General features: G+C 43.0%; 1 protein-coding gene across 2 annotated transcripts in view; it reads left to right on the top strand.

The window, feature by feature from the left end:
• The window catches only part of masp1 (MBL associated serine protease 1), a 133359-nt gene that overhangs the window by 7762 nt on the left and 99953 nt on the right, over window positions 1-25644 (top strand). For both annotated transcript variants that reach the window (XM_043702533.1, XM_043702532.1), the window contains exons 2-5: window positions 1898-2123; window positions 14178-14352; window positions 20486-20617; window positions 23256-23452. In XM_043702533.1, coding sequence (XP_043558468.1) covers window positions 1898-2123; window positions 14178-14352; window positions 20486-20617; window positions 23256-23452 — 730 coding nt within the window. The remainder of the gene's footprint in view (window positions 1-1897; window positions 2124-14177; window positions 14353-20485; window positions 20618-23255; window positions 23453-25644) is intronic.

Raw genomic sequence — 25644 nt, 5'->3', positions numbered from 1 at the left:
CACCTTAACCTCCTTCCACCTATCGCATTCCCAACACCCCTCCCCCAAGTCCCTCCTCCCTACCTTTTATCTTAGCCTGCTTGGCACACCCTCCTCATTCCTGAAGGGCTTATGCCCGAAATGTAGATTCTCTTTCTCCTTTGATGCTACCTGACCTGCTGCGCTCTTCCAGCAACACATTTTTAAGTTTGGGACATAAGGCTTCCATATCTGGCAACACAACAGCACTGAAATTTATATACCATCTTACTCATTGGTGTGATAACAGAACATCTTTTTGGTATGATGGCAGCATTCTGTTAACGGCAAACATCACTCACATTGCTACTACTTAGTCCCACAATTGAACAAGCATTAATGTGAGGTGAGATTGGTAATAGGGTGACTAACCTATGCCAAGATCTACTCTGCACTTGGTCTGGACAGTGCAAATTTCTTTAATTTTTTGATTTGATCTGTTGATGCTGTTATATTGCGCTAATAGATGACTACACTATAAACTCACTTAAGCAAAAATTTTTTGGCAACACAATTAGTGACCTCACTAAATATGTAGTAAATCTCTCTGACCCCATACTATCTGAAAGCAATGAGTTTATCCTTGTATGTGATTTCAGTTTGGTGTGCCTTGACCCCACATCAAACAGGAAGAAATATTTGCTGAGCTAGGATCTCTTAGTTCCCAGCAATTCCAACACAAACCAATGTCCACTGAAAACATAAATCCCTGAAGGCACACCTAGCTGATTGAGTGTACACATATAATGAGGTTCCCAAGTGACTGGTCTGATTTTCATGTGCAATCTTGATGTTTGGCAGCATTATGAGGCCTCAAAGTCAACACTGATGTACAAATCAGTCATCCAGACAATGACTGGAATAGTCATCCTTAACCGTGTGCCTACATCTGCAAAATGCATGCCATCTTTAAATACTGCATCCATTGGACCTGGTGCTCAGAATGACCAGACAGCCTTTCTCAAAAGCAAGTTATCAAAACACTTGCTGAACTGTGAAGAGCAATGAGTTACCTGGTGATGTTGTTATGGTAGGGTGCATCCTCACATTCACTGCGTCTGTAAACGTACAGGCTGTCCAACCCTCACAAATGTGATTTACAATTCTGCCCTATCTTATCTATGAAGCATTTCTTCACCTAAAAGTTGGGAGAATTCTTAAATTCTCAAAATCCCACCCCACTGACTTAAAAAATTCAGTTTGACATCGCTGAGTTTCTCTGCCAAGCTTATTAATGGATATGGAGCCAGGTGGAACTAGGTACAGACCATCCATGATCGTATTGAATGATAGAACACATGTGAGGGGCTGAATGGCCTCCTCTAGTTCTCCGAATAGACTCACATCATATAGATGTGAGTCTATGTGGGCGGCACGGTGGCACAGTGGTTAGCACTGCTGCCTCGCAGCGCCAGAGACCCGGGTTCAATTCCCGCCTCAGGCGAATGACTGTGGAGTTTGCACGTTCTCCCAGTGTCTGCGTGGGCTTCCTCCGGGTGCTCCGGTTTCCTCCCACAGTCCAAAGATGTGCAGGGTCAGGTGAATTGGCCATACTAAATTGCCCATAGTGTTAGGTAAGGGGTAAATGTAGGGGTATGGGTGGGTTTCGCTTCGGCGGGTCGGTGTGGACTTATTGGGCCGAAGGGCCTGTTTCCACACTGTAATCTAATCTAATGTAATCTAATCTAATCAAAAAAAAAGATAGGCTATCAGTCTTCATTTGTTCCTTGTTGATCTGATTTATTTTATAGCACTGTGCAAATGAAGAAGTGTTTGACTCTGGTTAATTCCCGTCCCTCCACTCCCTTGGTTCCTGCCCGCCATTTTCAGTGATTTTAACATCTTGCCTCTAATCAATTCTCATTTTTTCCTTTGGCAGATGCTTCTGGTTGTTTGTGCTGTGCCTCTTCTCCACAGCTGGAGCAAACTTCACTGAACTGACCGGGATGTTTGGGCAGATTCAGTCTCCCAATTACCCAGAAGGTTACCCGAGTGATTTAGACTCAACCTGGAATATCACAGTTCCTACGGGATTCCGAATCAAACTCTATTTCATGCATTTTGATCTGGAGCCTTCCTATCTTTGTGAATACGATTATGTGAAGGTGAGATGGAAACTCACTATTACCAGCCCAGTTGATATTCTGTATATTCCTGATCTCTTTGTCGATAGTTCAGTTAACAATGCAGGGTATATAAATGCCTTTGGACACAGGAAAACTTTAAGCTATCAAATGTTGATTCATAGAAACAATGCAAAGTTCAGAAACAAAAAAAATCATTCTGTCACTTTAACACAAACATGATCACTCAGTTCTTGACACAAACATATGTCCAATGGACAATCCAAAATACTTTTGAAAAGGAAGTGAAGAATAACCAAATAAGGTTAAGGATCAGATTGAAGAGGATATGGGGAACATTGTAATTAGTGGAGTGCTACAGCAATCATCGCTGGGGCCACAATTATTCACGGTCTGTATTAATGCCTTGGCTGATGGAAATGAATATATTATTGCAAAATTTGTAAATGACATAACAGTAGGTGGGAAAGCAAGTGGTGAGGATTACAAAGAGTTTGCAGAGAAATATCGCAGGTTAACTGAGTGGGCAAAAATGTGGCAGATGAAATACAATGTGGGAAGATGTGAGCTTATGCACATTGGCAGGAAGAATAATAGAGCTGAATATTACTTAAATGGAGAAAAAAAACGACTACAGAAAGCTGTATATAGCTGCAGCACAGAGATATGGGGTCCACTTGCATAAATCACACGAAGCTAACATATCAGTTGAGTAGGTAATAGGGAAGGTATTTGGAATGTTGACCTTTATTTCAAAGGATTGGAGTAAAAAATATAGGGAAGTCTTGCTAAAAGTATACACGAGGAGAAAGTGAGGACTGCGGATGCTGGAGATCAGAGCTGAAAATGTGTTGCTGGAAAAGCACAGCAGGTCAGGCAGCATCCAAGGAACAGGAGAATCGACATTTCGGGCATGAGCCCTTCTTCAGGAATGAGGAAAGTGTGTCCAGCAGGCTAAGATAAAAGGTAGGAGGAGGGACTTGGGGGAGGGGCGTTGGAAATGTGATAGGTGGAAGGAGGTCAAGGTGAGAGTGATAGGCCGGAGTGGGGGTGGGGGCAGAGAGGTCAGGAAGAAGATTGCAGGTTAGGAAGGCGGTGCTGAGTTCGAGGGATTTGACTGAGACAAGGTGGGGGGAGTGGAAATGAGGAAACTGGAGAAATCTGAGTTCATCCCTTGAGGTTGGAGGGTTCCTAGGCGGATGATGAGGCGCTCTTCCTCCAACCGTCGTGTTGCTATGGTCTGGCGATGGAGGAGTCCAAGGACCTCCCCCTCCACCAAGGACATGCAGGTCCTTGGACTCCTCCATTGTCAGACCATAGCAACACGACGGCTGGAGGAAGAGTGCCTCATCTTCCGCCTAGGAACCCTCCAATGCCCCTCCCCCAAGTCCCTCCTCCCTACCTTTTATCTTAGCCTGCTGGACACACTTTCCTCATTCCTGAAGGAGGGCTTTTGTCGATTCTCTTGTTCCTTGGATGCTGCCTGACCTGCTGTGCTTTTCCAGCAACACATTTTCAGCTGAGGTTAGAACACATCTAGGAATACTGTGGGCAGCTTTGGTCCCCCTACCCAAGAAAAGACATTGACATTACAGGCAATCCCGATAAGGTTCACTAAATTGATCCCAGCTTTGGATGGAGGAACTCAATTTACTAATGGCCTGCTTCTGTTCCTATGTCTTATGGCCTTATAGTCTTAATTATTTCTGATCTATACCCAAACTGATTCTACATATTGATATTCAGAACCCAAATCATTTGACCACAGTGCTTTATCTGCTCCTTGTTAACAGAGCTACTCTACCTCCTTTTCCTTTTCTTCTGTTCATCCAAAGTATCAAACAGACTTCAATATTTTCAGTCTTGGGCATCTTTCAACCATGTCTCTGATATTGCCAACAACATTACACTCATTTACTTTGTTTGTGCTGTCAATATTTCCTTCTTCCCAAGAATGTTGCATGCATTCAGATAAAGAGCCATTAAGTTCAATGTTTTTAATATTTTTGTCAACTTTGACCATATTTGCTGGTGCACACTGTTTGTTTGTGCTCAGTCCCTTCCTATCACACCCTAACAATCATTACCCTAGTGGTTACCCTGCACTATTGCCTTGACTATTCTCGATACTTGGCGAAAGTGAAGACTGCAGATGCTGGAGATCAGAGTCAAAATTAGAGTAGTGCTGGAAAAGCACAGCAGGTCAGGCAGCATCAGAGGAGCAGGAAAATCGATGTTTCGGGCAAAAGCCCTCCATCAGGAATGAGGAGATATTCTTGATCTTTTCCAGATGACCCTCCCCACCCCATTTAGTTTAAAGCCCTCCCTGCAACATTAGTTATATGTCTTGCAGAACTCTAGTCCTACTATAGTTCAAGTGGACCATCCTAGCAGTTTAGTTCCCACTTTCCTTGGCACTGGTGCCAGTGCCCCCAAGAATCCAACCCATTTCTCCCAAAATGTCTTTGAGTCATTTATTCAACTGTTTGATCTTGTTCCCCTTATGCCAAATTACTCCTGGTTCAGACATAATTTAAAGTTTACTCCCTTTGTGGTTCCATTGTTTAACTTAGCCCCTACTTATAACCCCTCAGCAGAACCACTTTCTTAGTTCTACCTGTGTTGTTGGTACCTACATGAAGTATGATAATTGGATCCTTCTCTTTCCACACTAATTCCTCACTCCAAGGTGTGATCAATAGAACTGGCAATGGACAGTCACCACGGACTTTGGGATTAGAGGAATGAAAGATATTGTTATTGGAACATATTAAACTCTTGAGAGGGCTTGATAGAGCATGTGCTGTGAAGATGTTTCCCTCTTGTGGGGGAGTTCAGAACTACTGGTTGCAGTTTCAGAGTACGGAGGCTTCCCATTTAAAACAGAGAGGAGGAGAAATCTCTTCTGTCAGGGCTGAATTGGTTGGGCCATGTGCAGGTGGGAATATTGGCAGCTGGATCCTTCTTTTATGGCACCATGTCATTGACAGTGAGTCATCCACCTGTACCGAGCCCACCACTGTGTGCCCACCTTCAAGCCCACCCCCAACAATTCCATTCCCAGTAAGACTATCCACAGCAAGCTCCTCCATTTGTCCACCTCAAGATTGGTCACATCCTGTGAGGTCACTCTCAAGAACCCTCCCCAAGAAGCCCATCTCTTATCGTCTCATTCCCAGTAATCGTGCCCCCAGCAAGCTCACTCCCAGTGAGTCTAACCTCCCAAGTAGTACTCCGATTAAGCTCATCGCCAAAGACCCACTCCAGCAAGCCCACTTCCCATTCCCATCCCAAGTAAGCCCATCTCCCAACATTCCCATCATCAGCGCACCCACCTCCCAGAATTTCCATTCCACGCATGTTCTATTCCCAGCATTCCCATTCTGAGCAAGTCCACTTCCCACTGTTCCCATTCTGAATGAGCCCACTCCCAGCATTCCCATCCCAAGTGAGCCCACTTCCCAGTGTTCCTATCCTAAGTGAACCCAGTGATATTTGCCTGAATATATCCTTTGGAGGGCAAGGAGGGCATGCCAAGCACAGCACCGAAAAATGAGGCTTCAAACTGTGAAGTCAACAAACAGTACTATTTGCACATTCTCCACGTGTCTGTGTGGGTTTCCTCTGGCTACTACATTTCCTCCCACAGGACAAAGATGTGCAGGTTAGATGGATTGTCTATGCTACATTGCCCAGGGATGTGCAGACTAGGTGCATTAGCCATGGAAATGCAGGCTTACAGTGGTAGGGTCGTGGGGTAGGTCTGGGTGCAGTGCTTTTTGGAGGGTTGGTCTGGACTCTGGTCTAAATGCCCTGATTCCACACTGTAGGCATTCAATGATCTCCATCAAGACAGAAACTAACCTACAGCCATGGCATTTAATGGCATTACTGTCACTTAATCCCCCACCATTAACATCCTGGAGTTTCCTTGACCAGAACTAAACTGGACATGCTATATAACACAGAAGCTATAAGAGCAAGTCAGTGGCTAGGAATCCTGCAGCGAATAACTCACCTTCTGACTCTCATAGCCTAGCCAATATCCTGTATGAAGCAATCCACTTGAAGCCACATCAACAAACATCCAGTCTCTCTACCACTGATGCTCATAAGGTGCACTGCAGAAATCCTCAAGGGTCCTTGGTATCTTCCAAACCCACAGCCTGTTCCATCTATAAGGACAAGTCAATTCCATCTTGACTTGGAATTCCTTCAGAATTGCTGGATCAAAATCCTGGAATTCCATCTCTCATTAGGGGTTTATTCAAGTCAGCCAGTTCAACAAGACTCTGCCTCACAGGCCATTTCAGTGTGACCCTGACTCCTTGGCCAATTCTGCAACACTCTCTGAATTGTCCAGAATGGAGGTTTTTATTGCTTCCTCTCCTCCCTGAGTTGCCTACGATATCAGCTGCAGCAACCAATCCTGGTGCAACACAAAGCTGCTGGTTTTGATTGGTCAGCAGCTCAAAGAGGCATAATTTACTCTCGGAAATTAATGGAAGCCTGGTTTCTTACTAATTAAAGGACTGTTGACTAAACATTTTTATTCTCTCGTGTGACATGAACATTGCTGGCTGGCTAACATTTATTGCTCATATCTAGTTGTCCTTGAGAAGATGGTGTTGAGCTGCCTGTCTAAAATGCTGCAGTCGGTGTACTGTGCCTAGGTCAATGCCTAGTAGTCAGTCTAGTTTCATTTGTTGTTACTTCATCATGGTTGAGCAGCTTGCTAGACTATTTTAGAGGGCATTTGAGAGTTATTCAAATTGCTGGGGTCTAGATGGTTTCATGATCATTAGATTCTTAATTCCAGAAATTTAAAAAAAAATGGAATTCAAATTCTACCATGACAGGATTCAAACCTGGGTTTCTGGGATGGAAGCTAAATTTCTGGATTAATAGGGTGGCATGGTGGCTCAGTGGTTAGCACTGCTGCCTCACAGCACCAGGGTCCCAGGTTCAATTCCAGCCTCAGCCAACTGGCTGTGTGGAGTTTGCACATTCTCCCTGTGTCTGCATGGGTTTCCTCCCACAGTCCAAAAATGTGCAGATCAGGAAAATTGGCCATGTTAAATTGCCCATAGTGTTAGGTGCGTTAGTAAGAGGGAAATGGGTTAGGGTGGGTTACTCTTCGGAGGGTCAGTGTGGACTGGTTGGGCTGAAGGGCCTGTTTCCACTGTAGGGAATCTAATCTAATAGTCCAATAGGCCATGGTGTCCTCTAACCTCATTCACACCCTCTCCCAGAGAATCCCATTTTTCTTACAATCTGGTCACCAAAACACTCCAGCTTTGACCTAATTAATATCTTCTACAGATCCACCACAAAATCCCTGCTCTTGAGTTTAATGTCTCCAACTAATAAAGGCAAATATCCCATAAGTTCTTAATCAATATATCCACCCATAATTTTGGCACCAATATCTGTGGACATGCACACTAAGATCCCTCTAATCCTCTGTATTTCTTTGCGTCATTGTGTGTTTCCTTGCCTTGTAAGTCTACCTAAAATGCATCACTCTCCTTTTTTAAGATTAAATTCCATTTGCTTTGTTCTGCCCGTCTATATCACCCTATTACCTAAAGCGTTCCTCTTCGCTATTTATCACATCAGTTTTTGTAACACCTGCAAACTTATTGATCAAACCTCCTACATTCATGTCGCAATTATTAATGTACACTACAAAGAATAAGGGGCCAGCAATGAGCCTTGCAGTATGTCAGCTTCCAGTCATATACATAATCTCTGTTGTTGATGCATCTGTTTCCTGCAACCAAAGCCAATTTTGGATCCAATCTACCAAATTGACCAGGATTCCAAGGCTTGTCCCATGCAAGACTTTGTCAAAAAGACAAAGTCTTGCTGCAGTACTGTCATCCACACATCTTGTCATTTCCCTTAATTACTCAATCATAATTAAAGACTTGATCTTTCTCTGACAAAGCTGACTATTCTAGAGTAGTCCTTACTTTGGAGATTAATTCCGTCTCTCGGAATGGAGCTGGGGATAGCAATCAGATCAGCCATGATCGTATTGAATGAGGGAGCAGGCTCAAGGGGCTGAATGCCTCCTCCTATTTCTAATTTTTATAATGTAGTATTCAAACACTGCCACAGCAGATACAGCATGTAACCTGTACTACTGATTTATACATCATGTGATTTCCAGCCATTCTTTGATTGCTCTTCTGAAAACGCATGATCAGGACATATTTACTGGAAAGTTCAAAATGCAAATAAATAATTAGCGACGACCAGGGGTTTGATAACAGTAAATGTTACCATCTCCAGATGCTAGTGTTGTTGCTGCCAATGTGTGTAACTGATCCTGTTCCCAAACTTGGACCAATCAGTGACAAGGCTCACATTGTAAAGCAGCTGGAATGGTGGCTGAAACTCATTGGCTGATCTGCCAGCAGCTGTTCCCAATCATGACTTGACCAAATATTTGGAGCCTGAGGGATCCCAGAACAAAACAATTTTAACAAACAGAATCAAGGCCTCATGAGCAAACAATCTGCTCCATTTCTTTGAATTGTTTGATAAAACACTTCTCCTCACCCAGACAGGGGGTGCTGCACTGTTAGAAGTTCAATACTTAAAGAGTATGACACTGTCAAAGGATCAGTACTGAGGGGACACTGTACTGTCAGAGGGTCAGTACAAAGGGAGCACTGGACTGTTGGAGGTTCAATACAAAGCCAGTACTGCATTGTTAGAGGATCAGCACAGAGGGAGAGCAACACTATTGAAGGGTCAGTAGTGAGGGATCACTGTTGACTTTGAGAGTCAGTACTGCGGGACTGTTGCATTGTCAGAGGATCAGTGCTGAAGGAGTGCTACACTGTTGGGAGGTCAATATAGATGAAGTGCTGCACTGTCAGACAATATTTATGAGGGAGTGTTGCACCGTCAGAGGATCAGTACTTAGAGAGCACTACTGTTGGTAGGTGAGTACTGAGGGAGCAGTGGTAGTCGAACACTCTATAGTCTGGGGTAGGCATTTTTGTGATCGTAAGTGAGACTCCAGGATGGTGTGTTGCCTTCCTGATGCCAGGATCAAGAATGTTTCTAAAGGGCACAGGACATTCTGAAAGGAGGGTGTCGAAGAGTGTGCGACTGCAAAAGCACAGCCAGTCAGGCAGCATCCGAGGAGCAGGAGAATCGATGTTTCGAGCATAAGCCCTTCATCATTCTTGATGAAGGGCTTATGCCTGAAATGTTAATTCTCTAGCTCCTCAGATGCTGCCTGACCTGCTGTGCTTTCCTAGCAACACATCCTCGACTCTGATCTCCAGCATCTGCAGTTCTCACTATCTGAAAGGAGCGGGTGAATAGCCAGAAATCGTGGTCCATATTGGAATTACCAACATAAACAGGAAGGACAATGAGGCCCTGCAAAAGGAATTTAGGGAGTTAAACAGCAAAATAAAAAGCAGAATCTCCAAGGATGTAATCTCAGGATTACTTCCCATGCCATTTGCCAGTGAGGCCAGATACGGGGAGATAATATAGCTGAATACATTGCCAAAGAGCTGGTGTGGGAGGGAGAGAATCAGATATCTGGATCATTGGGATCTCTTCCAGATCTGGTAAGACTTGTAGAAAAAAGACAGGTTGCATATAATATTGTACGGAGGTTTGCTAGTGCCACTTGAGAGGATTTAAACTAATGGTGGGCGGGGGGGTGGTGGTGATGGGAACCAGAGCAGTAGGTGGAGGAAAGGTGGAGGTTAATAGGATGAACAAGCAGGGCTGGTTTAATGAACAAGGCAGAACTTTAAAAAGTGTATTGAATAAGCCAGGAGGGAGAAATAATAAAACGATGCTGAAGGATAGGATAGAGTGTACAGCCAAAATTAGAGTTTGCCATACAAATGCATGGCATGTAAGGAATAAATTAAATGAACTGTAGGCACAGATTCAAATTGAAAGTGATGATATAGTAGGTATTTCAGAATCATGGCTGCGGAATGGTCAGGGCTGAGTTTACAGGAGAGATAGAGAAAACGGCAGAGGTGATGGAGAGCATTACTGATTAGAAACAGAATCATTCCTATGATGAATGAGTGGAAACATCCAGTGGAGACCTTATGTAGTTATACAAAACCCTAATTAGACACCACTTAAAATACTGAGAGCACATCTCAGGAAGGTTGTTTTGGCCTTGATGGGAGTTCAACACAGGTTTGCAAAGATGATACCTGGACCCCAGAGGTCAAGTCACATGGAGTAATTAGTCAAATTAGGCCTTTATTCTCTAGAATTTAAAAAGTTCGGGGTGATCCAATTGAGGTCTTCAGCACATTAACAGGGAAAGACAGGGTGGATACATATGATTTTTCATCTATTAATTACCACCAGTAAATCACTTGTGTTTCTGATTATTAAATTTTTACATGCACAACCAAACCACATCTCTCTATATTTTTAATATCCAGCAGTACATGTACACAACTGAACAGGCATTTTTATTGCCCATCACCAAATTACCATGGTTTTTTTTTCAAATATTAACCATCACCAATAAATCATCCATGGTTCCAATTGAATAATTTATGTTCAAAGCCTGTTAAAGGCAATGTATATCATCAAAAGGGAGGGAGAAATAGGGAGAACGGAAAGGGGGTTAAGCAAAGAGGAGAGAATTCCCTTTTTGAAAGCCATGATTAAATCTGTCTCCACAATACTCTCTGGAAGTGCAATCCAGAACCTAACCGCTATCTGTTCAGATTGTTTCTTATCAACCCTGTTCAGAAATTTAATTACATGCGTGCACAAATCAGAAATTGCTGCAAAACCTCAGCAGGTCTGGCGGCATTTGTGGAGAGAAAGCAGAGTTAACATTTCAGATCCAGTGACCCTTCTTCAATCAACTCAATCAACCCGAAACATTAACTCTGTTTTCTCTCCACAGATGCTGCTAGACCTGCTGAGTCTTTCCAGAGGGAGGGACATCACCACTGCACCAGACAAGCCCCAGTCCAACATTCATTAATTCCTCTATGCAAATTCAACAATCTCACTTCCAGCACTAATAGGTTCAATTTATCTAAAGATTTCAGTTTCCATGCATGGCTCAACAGACAAATAGAGTCTAGGGATTCAGCAACTGCAATAAATATTTTCTAATCAGAGATGTTATGATACATGCTTGAAACAGGTGAGACTGGAACTCAGGCCTTGTGACTCATTGATAGGAAACCTGTCACTATACTATCAGCATCCACTTCATCTCTTTCCACATACTTGGCCAAAACCCCAGATTGAATCAGTGACCTTTACATCTTCTTTAAATCAACTGATCCACTTCAACTCCCATCTCTCTCTAAGGGGAGCATACTGAGTGAATTCACCTGCCTTTATTTCTCCCCCTCCCCCACCCAACCCCTCAGAATTTGTTTTCCTCAGAATATAATGCAATTACCACTTGAATAACTCCACTTCTGAGTCCCACTCGGGCAATGTTAAAGCCATGCAGCTGCTCAGAGGGTCCAGGATTTTCAACATACCATTGGCGTACAGACCAATTGACATCTGGTTCCAGAAGTCACTGCTGTGATGGAACCTTGGAGATCCATGTAGCAAAAGGAAGAATTAGAGGCAACATGGCCATTGCATAGTACATTGTAGATGCTCACCAGTTACTACATAAAAATAATTTCCTTTTGTCATTTTTGCTTCTTCCACCCAGATGCTCTTTCTAATCCCATCTTCCTGCACATGGCTCATAGCCCTGTAGCTTACAGCATGCAAGATGCAAATCCAGGTACTTCTTAAAACAGTTTAGGGTCTCTGCAGGCATCACCAACTTCAGCAATGTATTCCAGACTACCCAGCATTCTCTGCATAAAAAGGCTTTCCTCACATCACCTCTAGTTCTTCTGCCACTGAGCTTGAATCTATGACCTTTTGGTTTTGAACTCCTCTAAGAGAAGAAGGTTCCTCCTGTCTACTCTATTACTATGCCTCACAATTTTGCATACCTCCACTATGTCACCCCTCAGCCTTCTCTGTTCCAAGGAAAACAACCCCAACTTCTTCAATTTCTCTTTGTAGCTGCAGTTCTCCAGTCCTGGCAACATTCTAGTAAATCTTCTCTGCACTCTCTCCAGAGCAGTTATATCCTCCAGTAATGTGGTGACCAGAAACGCACACGATACTCCAGTTGTGGCCTCACTAGTGTCTAAAACAATTTCATTATTAGATCCTACTTTTATATGCTATACTGAGCAGTGTGGTGCCAATAGCGTATGTTCAGTTCCCATCATCAGTTTGAGGTTACCATGTAGGACTCTCCTTCTCAACCTCTTCCCTTGCCTGAGGTCTGGTGACCTTCAGGTTAAATCACCACCAGTCACTTCTTTCTAATAAGAGAGCAGCCCCTATGGTCTGGCAAGACTATGGTGACGCAACACAAACATGTTCTATACCTCTGCCAATGAAGAAGAGCATTCCATAGCTTCTTTACAATCTTATTTAACTGTACTGCTACCGTTAGGGACTTACGCATTTGCATGCCAAGATCTCTCACTTCATCTACCCTTCTCAATATATTCCCATTTATTGTGTATTTGCTTTTATTGTTTGATCTCCCAAAATGCATTACCTCACACTTACCAGTGTTGAACTCCATCTGCCACTTTCCTCACCACTCCATCAACCCATCTATATGATTTTGGAGCTTACAGCTATTCTCTACACTATCCACTATGTGGCCAATTTTTGTGCCATCTACAAATTTCCCAGTTATGCCCCTATGTTCCATTCCAAATCATTAATGGATAAAACAAACACCAGGGGTGCAAACACCTAGCCCTGCACAATATCACTTGAAACAGCTTTCCATTTGCAAGGGCAGTAATCGACCATTACACCTTGTTTCTTGTTATTAAGGCAACTTTGGATCCAATTTGACACATTATCCTGTATCTGATGGGCTTTTACGTTTTTGACCAGTCTGCCAAGTGGGACCTCGTCAACTCCCTTGCTACAATCCATGGAGACAACATCCACTGCACTACCCTCATCGATCCTCTTTCTCACTTCCTCAAAGCATTCAAATTTCTAAGGCATGACTTTCCGTTAACAAAGCTATGCTGACTATCCCTGACTGTCCATGCCTAAGTTTCAGTTTACCTGATCTGTCAGGATTGATGTTAACAATTTCTTCCACCAACAAAGTAAGATTAACTGGCCTGTAATAGTTTGGCATTTCTTTTGTGCCCTTTTTACACAGCAAAACCATTTTTTGCATTCTACATTAATTAATTAAAGTTAAATACCACCAACAGCCATGGTGAGTTTGAACCCGTTCCCAGATCATTAGTCTGAATTGCAGGATTACTGACATTACCATTACACCACAATCTCTGCACATGATCTAATTCTGGCTCCATAGCAAGGACAACATGGTATCAGCATTGAACTGAGGCACTGAATGATGATCATGAGATTCTCCCCCTCTATAATCAAAGAGTCCTGAGGTACATCTGATGTCCCCAATGACACTGCTTCAGCACAGGGCTGAGCTGAATTACAGTTGTGCCGTTTGTGACAAACATGGAAAGTTTTCTGATCTCGTGAGATCATGGATCAGCTCAGGAATAAACAGCTAAAATTGAACAAACTGATGAAAAAGGGCCGGAATGTAAATTGCTCTGAAAGTCATCCTGAAGATGTGGTGAAAATCAAACTCAAATTGCCTCAGATTTCTTGAAGTAATCTTTTTCCCAAGGTGCTAAGTTTCTAACAAGACACTGAGTGAGTGTGTGAGTGTGTGAGTGTGTATGTGTTACTGTTTCACAATCACTGATTCATTGTGCTCAGGAAGCCTGTTATATTTTGATGCTTGACACAACGTTTGCCATGGAAACAGGCAGTGCTGAGTCAGAATCTGAGGAGCGAAGCATTTGCACTGAGAGTCATCAAAGAGATTATGTCGTGAAAATTGAAGAGTTGCAGGAGGGTTTGGATTAACAAGATGGCTGTGGAGAATGGAACCTAAGAATGAAAAGTGGGATCTTCCATTCCTCGTCTGTGGTGCTAAAATCTCTCTTTTGATTCTAGGTCATGTCTGATGATTTGCAGGAAACATTTTGTGGCAGAGAGAGTACTGACACTGAACGAATCCCTGGCCAAGAGTTTGTCTTAACAAACAGCAACACCATGACTGTTACGTTCAAGACAGATTTTTCCAACGAGGAGCGATTTACTGGCTTTGAAGCTCATTATTCCGCCGTCGGTGAGTTGATTTTTAGTCAGTTCATCAGATTATGATCCCAAAGCATGAGTATCAAACAGTAGGTGGAATCTTGTGACTTCTCTGTGGCTAGATTAGTGGCAGAGGACATTTAGTCAGGACAGTCACAAGTGGGGATTCTGTCACCTTGCAGTCTTTACTCCCATCAGTTTGGGAATGGGAAGGCACCTGGACAGCAGCACATATTCACCAGGTGAATGCTGGCACTGTGGTTAGCACTGCTGCTTCATTACATCAGTGACCTGGGTTCAATTCCACTCTCTGGTGACTGCTCATGTGGAGTTTGCACATTCTCCTTTTGTTGTGTAGATTTCTCCTGGGTGCTTTGGTTTCCTCCCCAGTCCAATGATGTGCAGGTTAGGTGGATCAACCATCCTAAAATTTCTGTAATGTCAGGAACAGGACTTACATGTATTTGGAAAGGCAAGGACTGGTTAGGGATAATCAACACGGCTTTGTGTGTGGGAAATCATGTCTCACGAACTTGAATGAGTTTTTTGAAGATGTAATGAAGAGGATTGATGAGGGCAGAGCTGTGGACATGATCTATATGGATTTCAGTAATGCTTTCAACAAGGTTCCTCATGGTAAACTGGTTAGCAAGGTTAGATCTCATGGAATACAGGGAGAACTAGCCATTTGGATACAGAACTGGCTAGAAGATAGAAGACAGAGGGTGGTGGTGGAGGGTTGTTTTTCAGACTGGATGCCTGTGACCAGTGGTGTGCCACAAGGATTGGCGCTGGGTCCACTGCTTTTCATCATTTATAAAAATGATTTGGATGTGAATGTAAGAGGTTTGGTTAGTAAGTTTGCAGATGACACCAAAATTGGAGGTGTAGTGGACAGCGAAGAAGGTTACCTCAGAGTACAACAGGATCTTGATCAGATGGGCCAATGGATTGAGGCGTGGCAGGTGGAGTTTAATTTAGATAAATGTGATTTGCTGCATTTTGGAAAGGGAAATCAGGGCAGGATGTATACCTTAATGGGGAGTGTTGCTGAACCAAGAGACCTTGGAGTGCATGTTCATAGTTCCTTGAAAGTGGAATCACAGGTAGTTAGGATAGTGAAGAAAGCATTTGGTATGTTTTCCTTTATTGGTCAGGGCATTGAGTATCGGAGGTGGGAGATCATTTTGCGGCTGTACAGGACACTAGTCAGACCACTTTTGGAATATTGTGTGCAATTCTGGTCTCCCTCCTGTAGGAAGGATGTTGGGCAACCTGAAAGGGTTCAGAAAAGACTTCCAAGGATTGTTGCCAGGGTTGGAGGACTTGAGCTATAGGGAGAGGCTGAATATGCTGAGGCTGGTTTCCCTGGAGCATCCCTGGAATGGTGGTGGCAAGAGTTAAAGTGTAAAAGAAACAATCCTGGTGAAAGCAGTTAAATAGAGCACTTCTCTGACAGGAACTCACAGGGTGGGAATTCACCCCCCCAAACACAAAGTATCAGCAGCTCTCTGCCGCACGCTGCTCAGTTCCTATGCTGATTGGTCTGAAATGCATCTGGCATAGGAAGATTTGAGAGTCAGTGGTATCACCTCAACTAGTCCCCTGACCAGTAGACCAGAAATAAAGAAATATTTACAGGTCAGAAGGACATAATTCAGCCTATTTTGTCCAATCTGACTGAGAAAGAGCACTCATGTCTATCCCTTCTCATCAGGGGAAGCAATTACCTTGTGGTATGATCACTTGACTGTTAATTGAGAGACCCAGTTAATGGTCTGGAGATGCAGGTTCAAATCCACCATGATGGATGGTGGACTTTGAATTCAAATATTTTTTAAAAAGTCTGGAAGTAAGAGTCTAATTGATGACTATGAGACCATCGTTGATTGTTGAAAAAATCCACCTGGTTCACTCATGTCCTTTGGGGAAGGAAACTTCACCTGGTCTGACCTACAGGTGACTCCTGACCCATAGTAATGTGGTTAACTCTTAACTCCTATCTGTGCAATTAGGGATGGTCAATAAATGATGCCCACATCGTATGAATTAATTAAAAATGAACTCTTCCCACTCCTGATCTGTTTCCCTGTCAGTGCCAGCATTTTAGAGGCATGCCCACATATTTATGCAATGGATTAAGGGGTTTCAGTCTGGAACACCCAATAAGGCAGTGAACCCCAGATCCCCACTGACCTCTAGTGAAAATAAGGTAGCACAGTGGTTAGCACTGCTCCCTCACAGTGTCAGAGACCCGCGTTCAAATCCCACCTTGGGCAACTGTCTGTAAGGAGTTTGCGCATCTTCTCCGTGTGGGTGTGCTCCGGTTTCCTCCCACAGTCTAAAGATGTGCAGGTTAGGTGAATTGGCCATGCTAAATTGCCTGTAGTGTTAGGTGTAGGGGAATGGGTCTTGGAGGGTTGCTCTTCAGAGGGTCGGTGTGGACTTGTTGGGCCGAAGGGCCTGTTTCTACACTGTAAGTAATCTTAACTTCTGTTTAATCCTTCTGCCAAAGGATTGTCACTGGTGATTGACCTCTCTGCTCAGGCAAATCCTTCCTCAGCACTGTACCTCAGCTCTCATTATGTTATACATTAGTTACATTTCTCCTCAGGTACTACTGTTATAAAGGAAACAGACCCAATCAATCCTATCCTTCTTCCTGGCTAAAACTCTCCAGTCCTAGTGACACCCCATGATGTGATCATGTTCTTCCTGCAATGTGGTGACCAGACTGTGTAAACTTCTGAAACTTAAGTCAGCTTGCTCTTATACTTTAGCTCTTGGCCACTAAAATCTTCCATATTCATTGTGAGCATTGTAAATACCTGTCTGTTACTTTCGGGGTCTAGTGGTATTGTATAGCATGTATCACACATACAATATACCATATAGATTGTAGATTGTACATGGTGTCAATTCCCTTGCCTTATTTGCTCTTCCTAAGTGCATCACCTCACACTCTTTGGTATGAATTCCACCTAGATTCATAGAGTCATAGGGATGTACAGCATGGAAACAGACCTTTGGGTCCAACCCGTCCACGCTGAACAGATATCCAAAATTAATCTAGTTTTATTTGCCGTTCTATCTCTGTGAACCTTACCTATTCATATACCCATTCAGATGCTTTTTAAATGTTGTAATTGTACCAGCCTCCACCACTTCCTCTGGCAGCTCATTCCATACATGCCCCACTGTTTGTGTGAAAGAGTTGTCCGTTAAGTCCCTTTTAAACTTTCCCCTTTCACCCTAAACCTATGCCCTCTAGTTCTAGACTCCACCATATTTACTCTATCCATGTCCCTTATAATTTTATAAACCTTTATAAAGTCACCCCTCAGCCTCCAATGCTCCAGGGTAAACAGCCCCGATCGCGCAAATCCTCCAACCCTGGCAACATCCTTGTTAATCTTTTCTGAACCATTTCAAATTTCACAACATCCTTCCTATAGCAGGGATACAAGAACTGTACACAATATTCCAAAAGTGGCTTTGCCAATGTTCTGTCCAGCCGCAACATGACCTCCCAACACCTTTACTCAATGCATTGACCAATAAATGCACGCATACCAAATACTTTCTTCATTATCCTGTCTTTTTGTGACCCCACTTTCAAGGAGCTATGAACCTGCACTTCAAGGTCTCTTTGTTCAGCAACACTCCCCAGGACCTTACATTAAGTCCTGCCCTGATTTGCCTTTCGAAAATGCAGCACCTCACACCTATCTAAATTAAACTTCATTTTCAAAGTTTGTGTGAAGATTTGTAGCTCGGGTGCTCGTTGTTGTGGTTCTGTTCGCCGAGCTGGGAATTTGTGTTGCAGACGTTTCGTCCCCTGTCTAGGTGACATCCTCAGTGCTTGGGAGCCTCCTGTGAAGCACTTCTGTGATGTTTCCTCCGGCATTTATAGTGATTTGTATCTGTCGCTTCCAGTTGTCAGTTCCAGCTGTCCGCTGCAGTGGCCGGTATTTTGGGTCCAGGTCGATGTGCTTACTGATTGAATCTGTGGATGAGTGCCATGCCTCTAGGAATTCCCTGGCTGTTCTCTGTTTGGCTTGTCCTATAATAGATTCAATCAATAAGCACATCGACCTGGACCCAATATACCGGCCACTGCAGCAGACAGCTGGAACTGACAACCGGAAGTGGCAGACACAAATCACTATAAATGCCGGAGGAAACATCACAGAAGTGCTTCACAGGAGGCTCCCAAGTATTGAGAATGTCACCTAGACAGGGGACAAAACGTCTGCAACACAAATTCCCAGCTTGGCGAACAGAACCACAATAAACTTCATTTACCATTCCTCGGCCTATTGGCCCACATCTGATTAAGAACCCATTGTACTCTCAGGTAACGTTCTTCGCTGTCCATTACACCTCTAATTTTGGTGTCATCTGCAAATTTACTAACTATACCTCTTACATTCACATTCAAATAATTTATGTAAATGATGAAAAGGTCACGTTTCTAACCAGCTGACCAGTCCATTGATGTCTTCCTCCATCTATAGCTACCCCTTTCATTATCAACCAAATGGTCAATCTTTGTGCCATTTGTAATCCTGTTAGTCATTCCCCATATTAAAGTCTAAATTGGTAATGTGTATCATGAACAGCAAAGGGCCCTGCACAACCCCACTAGAAATAGCCTACCAGTTACCAAAACACTCACCAAGCAGAACCCTTTTCTTCCTGTCAGTCTGTGAATATTGGATGTAATTTGTGGGGTGAAAGAATACAGTGTAACACAGATGATAAGGATCAGTCACCAAGACATGGAAGGATATTAACCAGGGGAGGCAGTGCAGCAAGGAACCCTGGGATTGATTAATTCCCAGTAATACAGGCTGGATTATCAGGTGAATATAGGAACTTTCATCAAAAATAATTTTCATTTGTTACTACTTTGGCGCCTAGAAATTTTCAGAACGTCTCTCTCTAAACTCCAGATGTGGTATAACAGAGTGATTGAACACTAGGGATAGGATTGTCACTGAATAACATTGGGGTATACTACAAGTGGGGGTAGGACTGTCACTGTATAACACTGGGATATAGTACAATTGTGGATATGGTTGTCACCATCAAACACCTGAGTTATAGTAATTGGTCTGTCACTGTTTAACACTGAAGACAGTGCTTGCAGGAATGGCTCTGTCATTGTGCCAAGTGTGGGTCCCATGGCAACACCATCAATTTGGGCATACATGCTGTCATTGAAAGTGACCTCAACTGTGCAAGTTACTGAATTCATAAATACAGTGAATACTGATTCACACAATGATGGTGAGTCTAGATCACCATGATTTGTGCTGGAGTGCACTGAGCAAAGCCAAACAGTTAATTGTCAATCAGCATCAATGAGTGCATTCTCAATGGCTATGCTAGTATCAATCACAGTGCACTTGCCAACCAGTCAATATTCTTCTCTCACACTAGGCAAATATTCTTACTCTCTGAATTTTTACAAATTCTAGCAAATTTATCCCGAAGAATGCAAGATGAAAAGCTCCACCAACTGTGTATTTCTTTCAACAAAAGATAAAACTTTTATAGAGAGGGATAAAGAGTGAGTGATAAAGAGAGAGAGAGGGATAAAGAGGAAGAGAGCGAGACAGAATGTGAGGGACAGGGAGAACCTGGTGAATGATTAAGCCCATGGTCATGGGGTTGAGAGGACAAGGACACTGTGAAGAACATGAAATATGCCAAGGATGAGGAATAGTATTTGAATGTATACTTGCTATGCCAAGGAATACAAGTCTATTGACCAAGTGCTAGAATAGTTAGGTGGGTGTTTTTAATCGGTGTGGACTCAATGAGGCAAAGGATCATTTTCTGTGCTGTAGACCTCTGTGACTCTGTGAATCACTCAGCACAGATTGATATAAAAGAAAAAAAGTGAAATGTTTACCTCAAATGTTGATGCTGACAACAGACATAATATATTGGAAAAAAAGAGTTGGAGAAGGTGCCATGAAAAGAAAGCCCAAAGTCACTAAAATGGAGTAGAGAGACTAATGAAGCAATGAGAGATGGGATCAGTGATCCATCACTAATTTCTCCTGTCAGTAGCATTTCTCCAGCCAGTGGTTATTTCACTGGTCACTGGAATATCTGGTGTAGGATGCTGTGATTAATTGCCTTTTCCTTTGTAGATATTGATGAGTGTGTGGAGAAGTTGGATGAAGCATTGGTCTGCGACCATTTCTGTCACAATTACATCGGTGGATTTTACTGCTCTTGCAGATTCAGCTACATCCTTCATTCAGATAACCGGACCTGTAAAGGTAGTGTTACATTCACAATCACGTTGGTTGCAAATTCTGACATTCACACAGCTTACTATTATGACTTACCAGGTTAACACACTGGAAATCAAGCCTTCCCAGAGTGGTCACAGAAGTTACATTTTAAAAAAGTACAAATAGTCTCCCAATTTATATGACTTTGTATGCAAGTTGATAGAAACTACAGGCCAGGCTTAAAGTAGCTTTTACTGCAGAGAACAGAGAGAGCTCCTGAACTGGTAGAAGTTTGATGACTTGTCTCTAACTTGTTCCCAGACCCAAGCTGTTCAGTTACCTGAGAACCAATCACATTTTAAGGCAGGCAGAAGGCCTTTTGTTATTGATAACTGGTTACTAGTTCACAGACTAATCAGCTCCATGTTGCCAGTTGAACCTTCATTTGTATACACCTTTTGGCTCCAGCTTGTCTGCATGTTCTCCTGCTCCTACTTGAACCAGCAGCTGTGTAAATAGTGCTTACAATGACTGTCAGATTATTTTGTTTCAGTAACCTTTCTGGTTTTAAAACAATTCTTTTCCCATTTAAGTCTGCAATTTAAAAATACAGAAAAATAAAAAGACATAGTATTTACAGGAAATTCTCACTGACTGTGTACACTCAAATTTGCACTGACAGTGTACACTACTCACCAAATAAATTGCCACTCACACTGACCATGTACTTTCACAGTAAGCATGTACCACACACCATCTGTGTATACTTAAACACATTGGCAATATATACTCAAACTTCTTGTGTATATGGGTAACATATTGGCATGGAGAGAAGATTACCTGACTAACAGGAAACTATCATCATGAATGGATCTTTTTGTGGCAGGCAAGATGTAACACATGGTGTGCTACAGAGACTGGTGCTGCAACCTCAATGTTTGTAATTAATATCAATGACTTGGATGCAAGGTTGAAGATGTGGTTACAGTTATGCAGACGAAATAAGGAGGCTGCAAAATATATAGATAGGTTAAATGAGTAGGAAAAGATGTGGCAAAGTGGAAAATTGAGTACAATGTGAAAAAATGTGAAATGGCCCATTTTGGTCAGAAGAAAAACGAAAGCATGTTATCTATATGGAGAGAGACTGCAGAGCTCTGAGATGCAAATGGATCTGGGTCTCCTTATGCATTAATCACAAAGGTTAGACTGAAGGTGCAACAAGCAATTAGGAAAGATAATAGAAACACTGAATCACAGAAATATCACAGGATAGGAGGAGGACATTTGGCCCATTATAACTGTACTGAATCTTCAAACAAGCATCATTACCTAGCCCCAATCTCTTGTTTTCTCCCCATATCCTTGCACACCATTTCTGTCCAAATTATCATCCAATGTCCTCTTGAATGCCTCAATTTAATCTACCCCCACATTTCCAGATGGTACATTCCAGACACTACTTGCTGAGTGAAAATGTATTTTTCTCAGATCATATTTTCTCCTTTTACAAACTACACTAAACCTATGCTTATTTGCTCTTGTTCCTTTTAGGGGTGGGAACAGTTTCTCCCAATCTACTCTATCCATCCCACTCATGATTTTGAACATTCTATTTAATCTCCTCTCTCCAAAGAGAACAGTCCCAACTTCTTCTATCTATCCTCAACTGAAGTTTCTCATCCCTGGAAATGATCTTGAATGTTTTTGATTGTGAGGGGAAATGAATACACAAGTAGGGAAGTTGTGTTTTAGTTGTACAGGTCACTGGTGAGACCCCATCTGGAGTACTGGGCAATTCAGAAAGTGAATGAGAGGGTTAGACAGGAATGGTTATGAGGAATGGTTAGACAGGATAGGATTATATCCACTGAAACATGTTAAGTTTAGGAGGAATGTTGATATGGTAGGTGTGGAGAGGCTGTTTTCACTTGTGGGAGAATTGAGAACTAGGATCATTGTTCAAAAATCATTTTTTTTTCTCATAATGGGCCCATGATGCTTTGGAACGCTCCCTGAAAAGGTGGTAGAACCAGAGTCCTTGAATATTTTAAGTCAGAGGTAGATACAGTCCTATTAAGCAATGCATGGCCTAATCTCTGTTCATAATTTGTGTATTTGGCTGTTTGCATACTATAGTCACTGTGTGCACTCACTTTAGATTTTGGTCTGTGTGTGATCACTATTATTGGATCAGAGAATGATAGAGTCCATGGAGCCTATTGTGGCATCATTGGCTCATTTCACTACCATAACTAATTTCTTCTTCAAAGTTATGACTAAATCTGTTTGCACTGCCCACTCAGGCAGCGGGTTCTAGATTACAATACACTATACAATTTTTCTTTCCTAAAGTGCGATGTGCCCAGATTGAATACAATGTGATCAAACCAATGATTGACAATGTGTCATCTTACTTCACATTGCTCGTTGTTTTTAACTTAATATATTGTTCCACAATTTTCTTTAAGTTTTATTTGCCTCATGTCTGACTACATCACCCACTAGCTGTTCCCTTCTGGGGTTTGTCACCACCTTCCTCACCCTTTGCTCCATTTCTCAGTTTCCTGTCACCTTTTAACTTTGAAATTAAGCAAATTGTCGGCTGATCATGAGCAGCAGTTCTTGGTCTGTCCCTGGTTAATGATTTGTTGACTTGCTGTTTGTTTTCATTTCTCACAAGTTGAGTGTCGTGACAATGTGTTCACTGAGAAATCAGGCGTGATCAGCAGTCCAGACTATCCCAATTCGTATCCCAAAAGCTCAGACTGTCTATACCGCATTGAACTGGAGGAAGGATACACCATCTCTTTGGAATTTGCAGACATCTTTGATTTAGAAGATCATCCAGATGTGCCGTGCCCTTATGACTACCTGAAGGTGCGTCATTGTATGGGACATGTTACACGTGAGAAAAATTCAGCAATGACCTCAAATACGGGATTAACAGAGAGGCAGGATATCAATGAAGTTTCTTTGACAGTATGGTGGCCCTTCAGTGCTGACCTTCCAACAGAACAACACTCTCATTACTGGCCCTCCACCAGAGATTAGATTAGATTACTTATAGCATGGAAACAGGCCCTTCAGCCCAACAAGTCCACACCGACCTGGCGAAGCGCAACCCACCCAGACCCATTCCCCTACATTTACCCCTTCACCTAACACTACGGACAATTTAGCATGGCCAATTCACCTAACCTGCACATTTTTGGATTGTGGGAGGAAACCGGAGCACCTGGAGGAAACCCATGCAGACACGGGGAGAATGTGTAAACTCCACACAGAGAGTCGCCTGAGGCAGGAATTAACCCGGTCTCTGGTGCTGTGAGGCAACAGTGCTAACCACTGCGCCACCATACTCTCTCAGTATTGACCCTTTTGACTGTGCGGCATTCCTTCAGTACTGATCTTCCAATAGCAAAGAGCTCTGTCAATGCTATCCCTCCAAAAGAGCAGCACCTTCTCAGTATTGACCCTCCAAAAGTGCAGCACTCTCCTAGTACTGACTCTCCAGCAATACAGCACTCCCTCAGTTCTGACCCTCTGACGGTGCAGCACTCCCTCAATACTGACCCTCTGACATTGCAGCACTCCCTCAATACTGACCCTCTGACAGTACAGCCCTCCCTGAATACTAACTCTCTGACATTGCAGCACTCCCTCAGTACTGACCCTCTGACAGTGCAGCAATTGCTCAGTACTGATCCTCCGACAGTGCAGCAATCGCTCAGTACTGATCCTCCGACAGTGCAGCACTCCCTCAATACTGACCCTCTATCACTGCAGAGCTCCCTCAGTCCTGACCCTCTGTCAGTACAGCACTCCCATAGTAATGACTCTCCAACAGTGCGGCATCCTTTGATAGTAGAGCATCACTGTGAAGCAGACTGGGAAGAATTCAGTATGAAGCAGCGCAAGTGGACAGTGGTGATGTTTGGGTGAATCTTTAAATAGCTCTGAATTAGAAAGTATCTGGAGAAGGTCAGGTGAGTACTTCCACTCTTAGTTTTTCTACTGATTAAACTGCTGCAGTCCATTAGCTTAAACAAACTAAGGCAGGAATTTTGGGCTGTGGTGGGATTGTTTGGAGTGGAAAAGGTGCCTTCTGTAATTATTGTTTAAAGGACGTAAGTAAAGAACTTATTCTGAAGGGAAGTCACAATAGTAGCTTCCATAACTGTAATATACTCCTCCTACACCATACGGGAAGTCATGGATATATCCAGTGTCTCTGGTGACCATGTGTGAAGGAAGTGTGTCCAGATGTAGCAACTGCATTTCGGAGCTGGAGCAGTGGATGGACTTGCGCAGTGATTATCATGGACAACATGTTCAGTGAGGTAGCCATACTGCAGGTAGCAATTGAACAGGCAGAGGAGGGAATAGGTGACCACCAGACAGAATAAAGGAAGGCAGGTAGTGGAACAGACACTTACGTCCACCCGCCCCCCCTTCCCTCCCCCACCACCAATAGGTATATTGTTTGATTACCATTGGGGTAGGCAACATCTCATGGGATAACAGCAGCAGCCAAGACCATGGCACCAGGGGTGGCTCTGATGTGCAGAAAGAGAGGAAGAAGAATAGCAGAGTATAAAGTTGAGAAATTGAATAGTAATGGCTGTTCCTGAAGCCGCAAAAGAGACTCCAGGATTGATCACATTATTGGGATTGTATTATAGACCTCCCAATAGTCAGAGGGAAATTGAAAAACAAACTTGTAAGGAGATCTCAGCTATCTGTAAGAATAATAGGGTATTTATGGTAGGGGATTTTAACTTTCCAAACATCGACTGGGACTGCCATAGTGTTATGGGTTTAGATGAAGAGGAATTTTTTAAGTGCATACAAGACAATTTTCTGATTCAGTATGTGGATGTACCTACTAGAGAAGGTGCAAAACTTGACCTACTCTTGGGAAATAAGGCAGGGCAAGTGACTGAGGTGTCAGTGGGGGAGCACTTTGGGGCCAGCGACCATAATTCTATTAGTTTTAAAATAGTGATGGAAAAGGATAGACCAGATCCAAAAGTTGAAGTCCTAAATTGGAGAAAGGCCAATTTTGACAG

This window comes from Chiloscyllium plagiosum, chromosome 13 (assembly GCF_004010195.1).
Source record: "Chiloscyllium plagiosum isolate BGI_BamShark_2017 chromosome 13, ASM401019v2, whole genome shotgun sequence".
Taxonomy (NCBI): Eukaryota; Metazoa; Chordata; class Chondrichthyes; order Orectolobiformes; family Hemiscylliidae; genus Chiloscyllium; species Chiloscyllium plagiosum.
The sequence above is the reverse complement of the archived record's forward strand: the minus strand, read 5'-3'. Positions and strand labels throughout refer to the sequence as shown.